The sequence below is a fragment of the Manis javanica genome, chromosome 18 (genome assembly GCF_040802235.1).
Source record: "Manis javanica isolate MJ-LG chromosome 18, MJ_LKY, whole genome shotgun sequence".
In the NCBI taxonomy this organism is placed as follows: domain Eukaryota; kingdom Metazoa; phylum Chordata; class Mammalia; order Pholidota; family Manidae; genus Manis; species Manis javanica.
The window spans coordinates 7019649-7034774 of NC_133173.1; the positions used below are offsets into that span (position 1 = coordinate 7019649).

At 45.6% G+C, this 15126-nt stretch overlaps 1 protein-coding gene across 11 annotated transcripts in view; it reads right to left on the reverse strand.

Annotated features, from left to right (window-relative positions):
• AGBL1 (AGBL carboxypeptidase 1) overlaps nucleotides 1-15126 on the reverse strand; it is an 822820-nt gene that overhangs the window by 762680 nt on the left and 45014 nt on the right. For all 11 annotated transcript variants that reach the window (XR_012127046.1, XM_073226990.1, XM_073226992.1 and 8 more), the window contains exons 2-4: nucleotides 8666-8729; nucleotides 6873-7019; nucleotides 3464-3595 (exon numbers count right to left, since the gene is read on the reverse strand). Coding sequence is in view for 10 of the 11 variants with exons in the window: in XM_073226990.1 (XP_073083091.1) it covers nucleotides 3464-3595; nucleotides 6873-7019; nucleotides 8666-8729 (343 nt within the window). In the remaining variant the exon portion in view is untranslated. The remainder of the gene's footprint in view (nucleotides 1-3463; nucleotides 3596-6872; nucleotides 7020-8665; nucleotides 8730-15126) is intronic.

Below are 15126 nucleotides of genomic sequence, written 5' to 3' on the forward strand. Positions count from 1 at the left end.
CTGCCAAAGGCAACTTAAAACAGAGAAACTGGTTGTTTTCATCCCTTGCTTGGAAGTAAAGATCACCTGAAAAGCACACATCATCTTCTCCCCCTCTCTTCTTTTCAAAGAGGGTCCCAACCATGAACATATGTTTTTCATTTTTTGAAGGCCCACCACACCTCCCCATTGGATTCTTCATCAGAATAGCCAAGGCAAGAACCAAGCAGATGATGATTTGTAAGTAGATCTTTGGGTTTCTGGCACTGACTTCAATTCAAGCTGTTCCACCCAGCAGCACCAATTTCCCAGATGGCATACATGCATGCACACATCCATACCTGCACACACGTAACACGCACAGCCAGTTACAAAACACTTGCTTAAACATAGTCTGCCATTGGGAGACTTCACTGTGAAGAACCTAACCCCAGGGGATGGGTCAAGTTCAACACAACATGGACTGACTCCTTTAGAACTTTAAGGGGCAACCAAACAAAGAAAAGAGCTCCCTCCCCTAACAACTTTTGTGCTTGGATCTCTCTCCCATGACTGAGGCTAAGAGTTGACCATGCCTCTATCTATTAGAATGTCAAAGGATGAATCAGTTCTTCCTACTCACAGGCAACTAACCTGGGAAATTTTTTTGCCTTTTTGTCCAGTTGTATGGTTATAAAGTATAGCCAAAGACCTCAAAGATAGAAAGTAACTCGAAGGGGTATTTGGTCAACCCTGTGGCTTCAAATAAGTATCCATCTGTGGATGCCACTGTCATCTTCAGTGAAGCCCTAGACTCTCTACAATATTCCCAGTCCATTCAGTTCAGTTTACAAGTACCTCTGGTCATGTCAAAATATAAAAGGAATCCACAGATACAAAATGGAATCGGTTTGGCAGAGGGCAAAAGTTTCAGTGGGAGAAGAAAAGAAGTTTATATTCCTTGGTGGGACTCTTCTTTCTTTTGTCTCTCCTCTCCTGCATTGTTGTGGTAAAACAAAGATCTAGAAATGCCTTGTGCTTTGGGCCATCTTTGTTCCAGGAAGTAGGAGTGGGAATAAGGGGATGGAGAAGCAGAGGGAAGCAAGGGAGGCTTATACTAGCTTGCTCCCCAAGCCTCAGGAAAGGAGGATAAAGGAAAATCCAGAGGCTGTCATGTGGTTCATCCCAGTACAGTCCGCCAGAGACAGACTGAGGCTGATGTCTTAGGTACGACAAGGACTGCACGCTCCTAGAACATGCTCCATGCATATCCCCCTCCTGAGGCTAATACAGGCAGTAACTGCCTGAATCAGAATTCAGGGGCTTGGCATCTTAGTCCTGTCTGTCAATCACTCGTCTACTGGCTACTCATTCAGTTCTTACTTGTAAATTAGGAAAGTATGCCAGAGCCATCTCTTGGCAAATAATTCAGCAAAACTCTAATATTAAGTAGAGTTAGGGAGGAGATAGTTTTAAGAGCATGGGTTCTAGCATGGAAGGCTTTAGACTTGGAATTGGGAGGGAATAACCATAGGAATACTTAGAGCTCTTCCTTGTTGAATGCCTGCCCAAGGTTAGACCTCTGGCAGCTTTATAAACACCCCCCTGGCCATGTGAGAGCTGCCAAGGGGCACACTGGCTGTCACAGACCCATGAGGGTCCCAGCCAAGTCCTTCTACAGATAAGAGCCATTCACAAAGCTGGCTGAAATGTTCAACAGTGGCTAACAATTCACCAAAGAGACGGCATTCCGTAGGCTTCGCGATCTCTGCTTGCTCCTCATCAGCAAACTCAATGTACAGAGAGTGACAGTATAATCTTTTAAACATCTTTGAGACCAATGATTGGCACAATAAATGTAGTCTTAGAAAATGAGACAAATGGCCACCTCCTCACACCCATAGGCAAATCCCAGATGTTTCAGAGCTCCCTGCTGAAGGAAGCCCTCAAGATCTCTATAATCAAAATATATAACAAGAAAGCTGGGTTATTCAGTCTAGTTATTCTTTAGGAAACCAGAATGAGACACTTCAAATCTTGGGCTGATGGAAAGCTCAAAATTGGGGTGCACACCCCCTAGCTTCTCATGAATGATTCTTGTCCTTTATGCAAAGCCATAGCTCCTCACTGAGGTTTTCCTTTACTGGAGATGGTTTGTACCAACACTTTCAACCTCTCCTAGACACTCTGATTTTCCGGTCAACATACATGAGTATGAGTGGAGATTCCCTCTGTGAACATGGAGTCAAGAATATATCTTGTCTTTCCCTTGAAGTACTTTCTCTGTCTGAGTCCTCCATGCATATTGATGGAATTAACCAATGAACAATGTCCTTACTATTTTAGTAGTTCTGAAGAGAGTTAGGAAAAAAGTCATCTACTTACTCTACTTAGGTATGCTCTTCCTGTTATGTCAAAGGACTAAGGTAAAAGAGTCAAACAGAGAAGGGAAACTAACACTTATGAGCAACAAGCACGTAAAGAGCATACAGTGAACATTACCTTACTGACCCTATCTGCCAAGTCTACCTGCTGTAAATGCCACTATAATTTCACAAAGGAAGCAACTGAGATTAAACAGGTGAGGTGTCCATGTCACATGACCCTTAAGAAATGAAATCAAAGTCAAACCCAGGTCTTCCTGGTTCTTGGCCCATGTTCTTCTCTCTAGAAAGCATTGCATCTAAATAATTACCATTTTCATTCTGCAGGAAAGGGGTTCAGAAAGAAGAAATAAAGCCTGTGTTCATTATCTGGGAGATTTGTTCATTATATGTGAGATAGGAGGGATAGAATCTCATCTATTAATAAGAATCGTATCCATATGGAAAACAGAACATGAGGTTTGGAGTTAGAAACTAAGCCGCCGTGACGTATCTGTATGAACTCGAGCAATTACTCCACTCTTTCAAGCTTCACTCGCTTTTGCTTAGCTATAAGAAGGTAAGTCTAAATACAGAATTGTTATGATAAGCAGAAATAATCCAAATCAGGAGATGGCAAGTAGCTATCAGCTCCTGTGCTATGATATATCTAGTTACTGAAGGACTATGTTGAGAAGCACTGTGAGATGAAATTGGTAAAGGATCCTGTGATCCATGAGTTGCTGCAGAGACACAGTGGGGAGATTTATGATGTAAGAGGCTCCCTTGACAGGTGCAACACATCACCCCGTGCGGCAAATATGATAGGACTGAATAAAATTTTCCCTCCCCTCTCACAGGTCTTTTTCACCTTCTGATAGTAATAGAGGTCAAAAATATGATAAGGTCTGGTTTGCAAGAACAACAGGCTCAAGAATTCTATCTGGCCGAGCAGATCAAGAAATAACTTCTCATTTCTATGTCCTCTAGAACGTGAGGGCTCCTCGTGGTTTATTTACCTTGTTGGGACCACATGTGTCCTCCACCCCCGCCTTCCTTCCAACCACACCCCCAAATGGTTTCCAGGTGTCCCAGCCCAGGTCTGGAAGCCAGCCCAGAGAGCCACAAGTTGAGTCACTTACCACTGGTGGCGAACACACGCAGAGTCCAGAGACAGTGGAGGAGGTTCTGGCTGTGGGACAGGTTTTTCCTGGCCAGGATCAACGTCACGTCAAGTGCTTCCAACTCCAGCGCCTTCTGTCCAAACTTTTTATCTATGAATACAAAGCAATCCAGTTTAGTTGTGCTGCACATTCATTGTGAAGACTGTACACGTGTGCGGGAGAGGAAAGCAAAGATGGTAGAGGAGAAGGATAATCTTGGCCAATGAAACTTCAGATCTAACAGAAAATGTTACTAAATAGGTTCCCATTGGAAGCAGGTGGCTCAGAAAAGCTAATCAGGGTGCTATTATTCTTCCAGGCATAATTACATGAAGTCTTCTGGGTTGTGTGACTTGTATCTCCTATAGATAAGAATAGGTCTGGTTGTTCTAAACATGAACTACAGCCCCGTAGGGTATAAATTTCTTCTTTTAAGACAGTTCTAGCATTCAGGATACTTAAGTTATATGACATTCAAATGCCATGTGTATGGACCTTGGCTGGATCCTTCTTAGAACATGTTTGTAAATGACATGTTGGGAGCATTTGGAGAAACAGGAATGAGTTTAAATTATGCATGTATTATTAATTTTGTGAGATCTGTAATCATGATGTTGGGGTTTTACAGGAATAGGTCTCTTTTCAAAGAAATGCACCCAAACATATTTAAGAACAAAATTCTATCTGCAATTTTCCTTTAAACATATCAGATAAAAATAAATAGGTTCAAGAAATATGGTACAATGTTAACAAAGGTTAGATCTAAGTAAATAGGTGTATAAAAGGTCATCTTTCTGTATGATAGAGAACTTTATAATAAAGAGTAAAAACATAATTTAAGACAAGGAAATTTCCTCCCCAGATTTCTCTGAGCTATTGACCCAAATATTTTTGTTGCAATACTCATTTTAGTGTTGCAGCTAAGTCATTATTTCATAATCAGTATATAAGCATAAGAAATAAGGGGAAATTACCTATTATTCGGTCTTCCTGGCTCCCACTATGATTAATAGGCGACTCTGCCATGTGTCACACTTTTTGTGCCCTTCCCAAACCACAATGCCCAAATTGTCATGCTTGTTTGTGTATTTGCATGTTTGAACTTCTCGAGTGTGACTTGTATAAGACTGCACACAATTGGGGTTTAGTTGTTATGACTAGTTGGCAGTGTTTATATGCATCCTGAGCACCCAGGCTGTTCCAACTGTGCCCCAAGAAGTTCTCGGATCTTAGTTTCTAGGATCATTTTCACCTGCAATGAATAAATCACTATCATATTCACTGCAGGTAAAATGAGTAAAACAGAGTCAATATCCAAAACCCGGTCTACCAATATGTATCTCTGGACCCAATGACACAGGAGATTGTGACTAAACTCCTATGACCCATTCCTTTTGTCAGAAAAAAGGTATCTATCCGGCTCCATTCATGAGCCACCAACCTCAGTTCTGTTGCGTTCAGGTCAGCCATTGACGGCTTGAACGTCAGTGTCGAGGACTACCATCTCTTGGTGGCAGGAGCTCTGATGATGTAATGTGACAACAGTCATACCAAAGTCCCTAACTTGGAAATCGCTGCCTTCATATGTCCCTCTGCCCACTTGCTCCTATGAAACCTGCATGACCCTCGTTTGTCAGGTCTCTGGTCTCTCAGGCTAAGCAGGTGGCATGCAACCTCACTTGATCCTTGCCACAACCCTAGAATGAAGTGCTGCTACCTCCATTTTGTACTTGAGGGCCCAGTGCTTCAGCATTGACCTTGCTGAAGGTCGAAGGTCACATGGCTAATAAAACCCAGACCTAACTTCCCAGTTTGAACCATTTACAACCAGGGTATATGTCGTGTCTTCGGTCTTTTCCTGGAGGTCATTGGCCCATTCTTTGCTATGCTGACCTCTCTTCTTTCTAGTTTGGGCTCAAATGTCACCTCTCCCTGACCACGCCACCTTGAGGGACCATCAGCCTTTCTTTCCCTTCCAACGATTACCTACTTAGTTGTCATTGTCTGTTATCACCTGGCTAATTATTGATGTTCTACCCTTCCCCACTTGAATGTAATATCTATGAGAGCAGGGCCCTTACCTGTCTTGGTCACTGTGGTGTGCCCCGTGCACAGAATAGCATCCAGCTCTAGGAGACATGGAGCAAATATCTGTTGAATACTCAGTGAATGAGACTTACTGGTTTTGTCTGGAACACACTTGTGTGGACGTTGGCTGATGTCTGGGTCTCAGTCATTACTTGTAAAATGCCGAATGGACTCAAAGCAGGAGTCCAAACATTGATAAGAAAGAGTTCCCCCAGCTCCTTTGTCCCTGGTTGCCCACCTGCATGAACGTCAAAGGTCCACCTTTCATAGGACCTGAGCTTCTCGGCTGTGACTTACATAAGACTGCACACCATTGTGGCTTAGCTGTTATGACTAATTTGCAGTGTTATGTGCATCCTGGGCACCCAGACTATTTAACCTGTGCTCCAAGAACTCCAAGGATCTTAGCTAGGTGTTTCAGGGCCTTCTCTGAGGAAAAAGATGTGAATATGGAGCATATGTGGACAAAATCCTAGGCTTCCATCTTCCCTTCCACTGGGGAAGCTCTACTTCTATGTGACTTATAGCAGTGGGTCAAAAACCATCCCCCCAAAATTCATGTCTTCCTGGAACCTCAGAATGTTATCTTATTTGGAAATAGGGTCTTTGCAGATTTAATTAGTGAGAATAAGGTCATACAGATTTGGGGGGCCCTACATCCAGTGTCCTTATAAGAAGCGGAGCAGACACAAAGACACACAGAGTAGGCTGCCACGTACAGACTGAGCGGACGTGGGGGTGACGTGTCTGTAGGTCAAGAAACACCATGGATTGCTGGAAACAAAGAGAATCTAGGAGGGATGCATGGAAGCGAGATCTCCCTCAGAGCCTCCAGAAGGGACCCACCCTGCCACCCCCGTGATCTCGGACTTCTGGCCCCAGAACTGTGAGCGAATACATCTCTGGTGTTTAAAGCCACAAGGTCTGTAGTGACTTATTAGAGCAGCCCCAGGAAATAAATGTACTTACATAAGTGAACTTCCATGTAAAATACTATCTGTGGAAATGTCCTGTTTCAGTGATGAAAACTGCTCTAGAGCATCCCCCAATGCCCCCTACATGCCCCGTGGGCTCGTTGCACATAGCACATGCCTGCTCTGGGCCTCGTCCTACGCACCATACCTTGGATTGCTGATCTCTAAGACAATGAAACTGCCCCTCCCACAGGGCTCACCCTGCCACCACCACCAGTGCCCAGGATCCGCCTGTTCTTCCTGCCCTGGGCTTCCCTGAAAGAGCACCGCTCTCATGAGAACTACCCCAGAGGTGCAGTCATCTTCAGGGCCTGGGGTCTAGGTACCTCGTAGGCCAACTTTGGCCAAGAGTCGGAAGAGTGGCAGAAGGACGTCATAGTCTGGAGAAGCTGTCCTTGCTGTGTCCACCAGGGTCTGCAGAAGGGCTTCGCTGCCGCCCTTGCTGACCATGTAGCGAATCCTCTTGTCTGTGCCTGATGAGAAGCAGAGGAGAGCCAAGCCACACATGACCACCCCCATTTTCCTCAGAAAGCAGACTTTGCAGCTACAGACAGAGCAAGGGTTGGTTCGTTTCACCCCCAGAAACCAAAACTGGGTAGTTCTTGAAGCAACTTGTGTAAAGTTGTGCTCTTAGGCGAAGAACCAGGGTTGGGGTAGGGAGGGTATTGCATTAAATAGAGAAAAAAATGGAGTGCTTAAGAACATAGGTGTCTTCACCTGCAGCAGCTGCAATAAATGGAGCCTAGAATCCACTTTCCTGAGATCCTCTTGAGTTGCACTGTATGTGTGTACTTGCAAGAGCATATATGTGAATATGCATACAGGCTCACATATAATCACGTACCTAGTACAAGAGGGAATCTCAGTATCCCTCTTCCATAGCTTTGAATCATCCGTAAGAGGGACTGGGATCATAGCTTCTCTGGAATAATTTTATTGACAGTGTAACGATTTTTTGGCCTTTGGGAACTAATGGGAGGAAAATATGGAAATGACTAGAGTAATCCTTTGAGAAACAAATGTCCAATCATCCTATTGAAGGAGTTTTGAGGAGGGTCTGTGGCTAGGATAAAGTATATTGGGCTTTCTACCTAAGAAGAGTGCTGAACAGGGACCTCCCCCACCTTGCCCCAGGACAAGTTCAAAGGAGGTGATTAGATTTCACCTTGAAAGGGGACTGAGGTGATTCTCTATGCACTGGCCTGGTTTACCTAACCAAGGAGGCCAACAGGCCTAGGGCATTATCAGCAAAGAAGATGCTCTGATACTTCATCCTACTAAAGGAGCAACAATCAGAAGGATAACTCCAAGGTCTCACTCTGGTTGAAGGTGGCGCCAGCCCAGAAGACAAGTGGCTTCACCTACAGAAGCTACCTCCCCGCGAAGGCTGCAGGGAAGCCGCCCTGCCATTGGAGGGCAGCACAGCCTATGGGAAAACCTCAGTATGCCTGGCCCCTTCCTCCTGAAACCCCAATCTGAGGCCCCGTGGCTTTGGAGGGACATTCATTTTGGTATCGTCCATTTGCTGTTAATAATTCTTTCTAATGCAATGTGGCTCATACACATAGACATGAACATTGAGTGAATGTTGAGCTGTCTGGGATATATTTTCCAGGACCCTAACATGGAAATGAGCTAACAGAGGCATGACCCCATTAACTCAGTTGATTCTGATGTACAACTCCTGTCATCTTATCTCTGGAAAATTGATGACTTACCGCACTGCTCAGTCCGGCTCAGACCCCTCATTCCTGTGTCCACCTGACATATGTAAGAGGCCGTCAATACATGGCTCTGTAGATGAGCCTTGGTGGAGGGGAGCAGAGGGCAGGGGGTAAAATTGCTGAGGGCTAGCTCTCTCTGAGGAGGGCCACAGACCCCCACAGGTCCTTCACTTCATAAATAAGGCACCACAGAATAACGGCCCAGAGTCTGATTTCCTCCTAACTTTGGGGTCACTGTGGAATGGGTGATAAGACAGTCAACCCAGTTTACTCCTGGTCTTAACAACCTCAGTGAATAAAGATGGGCTGGAGTTTCTGTCTCGCACCGAGAACCTGCACAGCAGCCCCCCGGGGCCTCGTGTCCACCCTGAGGGGGACGAGCCCTGGCCACTTACCAACAGACAGCAGATCTCCGAGGACCTGGAGGATGCTCAGGACGGACTGCCTGTCAGAGGAGCTCTGCAAGGGAAACACAGAAGCCGCCTCTCAGAAGGAGCGTGAGAGGAGGGAGGTGGCGAGGTCGGGGTGCACATGGGAACAGGGGTGCTGGCTGCCCTTGAGAAAAAAAAACGGTTGAAGGGCTCATTTAAATAATGACACTGCGATGAACATCCCAGGGGCTCTGCCTCCGTATTTCGCCTTCAGGACCCCTTCTTGGAGAACCGTGTTGTAGTAACAAGAGGAAGCTGGGTAGAAGAACAAGCACTGGTGATTCATGCAGAAACAGCAATGAACAGGGCTTGGTGGGCCAAGGTAGTAGAGTTCTCAGTTATTTCAGCAGGACTGTTTTACGCAGGGCAGAAAGCAGAAACAGAAATCCATTAAAGGTTCTGATGCAAAGACTTCTCCCAGTAGTAAGAATGAATTTTTATTTTTTCAAGAGAAACCTAGGGTGGTACCAAATCCCATAGTGTAAATGCTCTACAGGATCCTTGCAATGCCTAGCACTCTTCCCTGTGTTATACAGAAGAGGGCACTGAGGCTCAGAGAGGGAGCCCTGGTCCCAAAATCAGGCCACTGGTCATTGCACTAGTATGCTAATTTTTTTTTGAGATCTCAAGAACTTATTTACCTATGAATTGTAAGTTTATGCCCTTACACACCATCTCCCCATTAGCACCACTCTCAGACCTTGATAACCACCATTCTACTCTCTGGTTTTACAAGTTCAGCTTTTTTAGATTCCGTATATAGGTGCTATCATACGGTATTTGTCTTTCTCTGTTTGACTTCTCTCCAAATAATGTGCGCAAGTTCTATCTGTTGTAAATGGCAGTATTTCTCTCTGTCGTGGATGAACAATATTCCAGTGTGTGTGTGTGTGTGTGTGTGTGTGTGTGTGTGTGTGTGTGTGTGTGTACTTTATCCATTCATCTGCTGACAGACACTCAGGTTGTTTCCATATCTTGGCTATTGTGAAAAATGCTGCGAGGGAACATTAATGTGCAGATACCTATTTGAGATATCGATTTCAATTCCTTTGGATATATACCCAGGAGTCCTATCTTATACTATTCACAAAAATTAACCTAAAATGGATCAAAGATATAAATGTTAAGACCTGGGTCCATAAAGCTCCTAGAAGAAATCACAGGGGGAAAAAATACATGACGTTGGTCCTGGCAATCTGTTAGGTCTTAGTTCAGACACCAAAGCACAGGCAGAAAAACGAAAATAAACACGTGGGACTACATTAAACTAAAGTGCGGCGCTTCTGCACAGCAGAGGGAATAATCAATACATAGAAATGACAACCTACAGAATAGGAGAAATATTTGCCAACCACCTATCTGATAAGGAACTAAGATCCAAAACTAAATAAAGAACTCATATAATTCCATGGCAAAAAAGCAAATGGCTAATTTAAAAATGAGCAGTGAGCCTGAACAGACGTTTTCCAAAAGACATACACATGGCCAATTAGTATATGAAAAGATGCTCGACATCGCTAATCAGGGAAATGCAAATCAAAACCACAAGGAGACACCTCACACCTGCTATGATGGCTTTTATCAAGAAGACAAGAGACAAATACTGGCAAAGATGTGGAGGAAAGGAAACCCTAAGCTTTGTTATTTAAGGTAAAGTTTTAATTTTCCCATTAGTAAGTCTCATGTTCCTCATCTGCTTCAAAGACCTCAATCAATCCCTATCACATATAAGATAAAGTCACAGCTCATTAACAGGGTTCCCAAAGCTCCTTAGGATCTTGTCCTGCTTCTCTCTCCAACTTCATTACAACACACCTGCCCAAAATCTATGTACCAGCAACATGGAATTACGTGTGATTTCCTGCTCAGACCATGTAGTTTCTTGCTCCTGTACTTCTGATCATCCCCTCTTCCTGGAGCCTGGGCAATGCCAGCTCATCCTTCAAGTGCACTGTGCTCCCATAAGATTCGCAGCCTACCCACAAGCTGGGTTTGGGGTCCCTTCTGCCTCCCCATCACTCTGGGCTGTTAACAAGAGTGAGTCCCTTGTGCTGAGCCAGTCACCAAACCCGAGCTTAAGGCCTAGACTAAGTGCATTTTCAACCTCCTTCAAATCTGTTTGCTGAAGTCCCCTCATCTTCCCCCAAAGGAGGGCAACCATACCTGAAACAATCCTTTCTTTTCTTTTGCTAATAACTTCCTGCCCCACCCTCTTTCCTATAAAAATCTTCCTTTTTGTACAATTGCTGAGAGTCATCTCTCTACTTGCTAAATAGGATGATGCTCGATTCGTGAATAGCTTAATAAAGCCAATTAGATCTTCAAATTTACTCAGTTGAATTTTGTTTTTAAATAGGGCTCAGCTCTGACAGCGCACTTACCACGAAATGATAGCAGCAGGGCACAGTCCTGCTTCCTGCCCCATCCCCACTAGATCTTAATCTTTCAAGAAGGAACCAGGTTTTGAATATATCTGCATTCCCAGCACGTGGAACAGAGGCTTCTCCAGGGAAAGTGTGCACTGTACCATTTTCAGAATGGAACCAAAGAGAACTATAAAGAACTCCGAGAAAGCCATGAAGTCCACACTACAGCCCAAGGCAGAGTGGTGCTTACCCTTCAAGTTCCAGGCTTGAGACCTTCCTGGAAGTCACACCTCAGCACCCCAAGCCAGGGCCAGGACTAGGAGGAGGCCAGCGAGGCACAAGCTTGGGCACAACATTCTAAGTTTAAAATGCAGTAATCAAGATGAATAATATTTTAACACTGCATTTTTTACAAACCAAAATGAATGCAAAAAAATCCATGATGAATAAAATACCAAACTTAACTCTTTCACTTCCTGTTCCTGGTGTGATGAGACATGCACCCTAGGTGCTTGATATACACCCTTACCAGGAAAAAGGCTTGGCATCTTCTCTGCTGGGAGCTTTGATCTAAAGGAAGGTTTCCACCTTCTGCCTCTGCAGGCCAGCCAATGAGAGGCCTGCACAACCTAGCCAATGAGAAGCCACGATACATGGGACTCCCAGCTTCCTCCAATGGACTTTTTGCTTAGAACAGCCCCCTTCCCCTGTGAAATAGCGTCCTCTCCTTTGTGCTGTGGGTGTGCCTATGGTGTTGCTGTCCCTGCTTGTCCCAAATGGCAATTGTTTGCTATTACCAAGTAAACCTATTCTTGCTGGAAAAAATAACTGTTTTCTTTTTAAGGTTAACAGGGCCAAGGGCAGTGTCTTGTCAATGAGTTTCAACCCTGGCAAGTTCACTATGGATTCAATGAGACGAAAGAAATGACAGTGGAACCTTCTTGGGGTGAAAGGGTTTATACCTTATACCCAACTTTATTCCCACGGTGGCAGGTCAATTACTAGAATTCCGTCCAATCAGAATCCCATCCATGCAGCAAGCCAGTCTCTGCCTCCGGGCCTCTCTGCCCCCGCAGCCATCTTGGTCTCTGTCCTCAGTGCTGCCACCACTCCAGTCTCTGCTCTGCTCTCCTGCAGCCTTGTCACGTGTTGCCCAGAGTGCTGGGCGGGACTCTTTATATAGAGAGTCGATTGCCCACATGTGTGTAGTGAGGCCAACCAGGGCCCGGTGAGAATCCTGACCACAGGAACCTTCACTTTATCCACAGGCAGGCGGCGCCAAAATGTGTCACTTTGGCATATTGATGACTTTGAATAAAAGGGACTAGAGAAACAGCCAGTGCCAGAGGGATACTCTGACCCTCTTCTGTCCCCGTACCCTTTCCCACACCTCAACCAGGGCACAACCCTCCCCTGTGAAAGATAACCCTCCTTTCATGTACCACGGGGTAGAGAGCCGCCCGCATCAGCAGAGACAGGGAACTTGGAGTGGAGAGGCTGCACAAACAAATCTGGTGACTTTTTTACTAATTCTCTACCCCAGCCCAAATGCTGTTTAGAATTCCTTAGTAACTGAAGCTCCCAAACACCAGGTTTCTTTGTCCTGTCAGATTCATTGTATCTTTGTCTAAAATGTATAAAAACTGCCTGCCTTGGTCATTTTTTGGGGGGAGGGTGTCTCAATTCCATAATTGGGCCTCTGCACACATAATTAACCCCAGGGGTTTTCTCCTGTTAATCTGTCTCATGTCAGTTTATTCTTAGACCAGCAAGAGGAACCTTGAAGGGCAGAGGAAAATTTCCCCTTGCCAGCCAGCATGCACTTTGCTGATGCACCTCAAGCCGCCCTGCACGTGACAGAGGCCGCCTTCTCTGGGTCCTCAGTCCTGTGCCACATGCCAGCAGATGTTAGCACTCCCTGCTCTCCTCAGTCGTCCAAAACCAGGGAACAGGAACCAAGAAGCACTGGAGCAACTGATCCATGACTCCGAGGAGTTTGCTGGGCTTGGATTCTGGTACCCATCCCAACTGTGGGGAGAGGTTCCCCCACACTAGCAAACAATGCTCTGGGTTCCCACTGGGTGTCCTGCGGCTCAACTCAGTGCTCATACTACCTACCCAGAGACAGCATCAGACCCCGCAGGGTAAGGCTTCAGTCCTACCGGACTGCGCCCACCTCACCCCCAACTTGAGATGCCAGTCATGAATTCAGGTTGTTCCCTATACTTCTGACTGATGGACTGTAAGTTTCCCTGACCTCCTCCTGAGGTTCAGTTAATTTGCTAGAGTGGCTCACAGAACTCGGTAACATGTTACTTACTAGATCACCAGTTTATTATAAAAGAATGCAACTCAGGAACAGCCAGATGGAAGAGACGCAAAGGGCAGAGGATGGGGAAAGAGTGTAGGGCTTCCATGCCCTCTCCAGGCACACCACCCTCCCCTAAATCTCCACGTGTTTCCACCTCTGAAAGTGCTCTGAACGCCATCCCTCCACCCTCTTGGGGTCCTATGGAGGCTTCATTACTACTTTGTGGATAAATGCAACCTCCACCCCTTCCCCTCCTGGGAGGTCGGGGGTCAGGGGAAGGAAGGACTGAAGCTTTTAACCCTCTAATCTCATGGTTAGTTCCCGGAGCAACCAACCCCCATCTTTAAGTGGGGTCCCAAACTCACTTCATGACAAAAGACACCATCATCACTCAGAAAATTCTAAGGGGTTTAGGAGCTCTGTGCCAGAACCGAGAGGAAGACCAAATATATATTTCTTATAAATCACAATATCACAGCCGGATTCCAGCGCTTTGAATGTAGTCCCAAAGATGGCTCACGGTAGAAAACAGTCTCTGGAATGGTGTCCCTGATCCGCACTGACATTTCTGGGTCCAGCTGACACACCCCCATATGTGTCCTAAAAAGAAGGGGGTAAAGATAAAAGAGAGGTTGTGCGATACTGTGTAACTTATAAAATGCTGGATTCATTCATTATGAATAGTGAGCAAGGAAACGGAAACTAACAGTGGAAATAGAGAGACGAGAGAAAGAAGAAAGAGAAAGAGAAAGATTAATAAAGTAGGAACTGACTGAAGAGGAATAAAAGATCCAGATTTAATTTCCTTTCATTCAATTATTCATGCATTCATCCCACAGATGTTCACCGGAAATCATCTGTGTCCCAGCCACCAGGCTAGGCAGCAGGTTTACTGAAACACTGAACTGCACGGGGCTCCAGGCCTGACGGAGGTGACCAGGGGGCAGGGAGGTAGGACTGGGGTGGTGACAACCGTGGCAAAGGGAGGCACTGATGCCCTAAGAATCCAGGGAAGGCACATTTAGCCCAGCCAGGTCCATGAGTGATAAATCTGAGAAACTCGTGGAAAGCCAGCTTGGGGGAGTGTTCCAGCAATGCTGTGACCCTGTGTGCTCAGAGGGAAGTGTGACAGAGAACGGTGACCCTGGGGGATGAAACTGCTTCCAATGTGACCAGGTTGCATGGAGCAGATGGTGAAGGAAGCTGTGGATTTTTGTGGCCAAGACCTGGGTCCTCTTCCTCTCTACATTCCCGTCTCCTAAAGTGGCATAGATAATCCACGTATTTTATTGCATTAATTTCTCAACCTAAGGAATTGCCATCTTTACTGCAATGCCCACTAGAACTCTCTGAGGGCAAGCATCGTCTTATATGCCCGGTGGTACCTGCCGTTCCTCTGCAGCTGCTTCCATGAAACCCCATTGCATTCAAGGAGGGGCAGCAGTGAGCTTGCTGATGGAGTATCGTATCCTACTCTCCCCTGCCCAGGGAACGGGCCGCGGTTCATCTCCTCCAAGCCTTTCCCCTTTTCCTGTGCTTGGATTAGAGCGCTGATCTGGATAAGGAAACCTAAAGAGAAATCCACTGAGATCCCAGAAAAGAATTTTCTCCAGAATTAAAAACATGTATATTAACAAACATACAAACCTCTCTTTCCTGTTTTTAGACATTGTTGTATAAAGGAATGACATGATCCTGGGTCATTAGCAACATCATGAAGCTATCAAACCTACCATATGGAACCACCT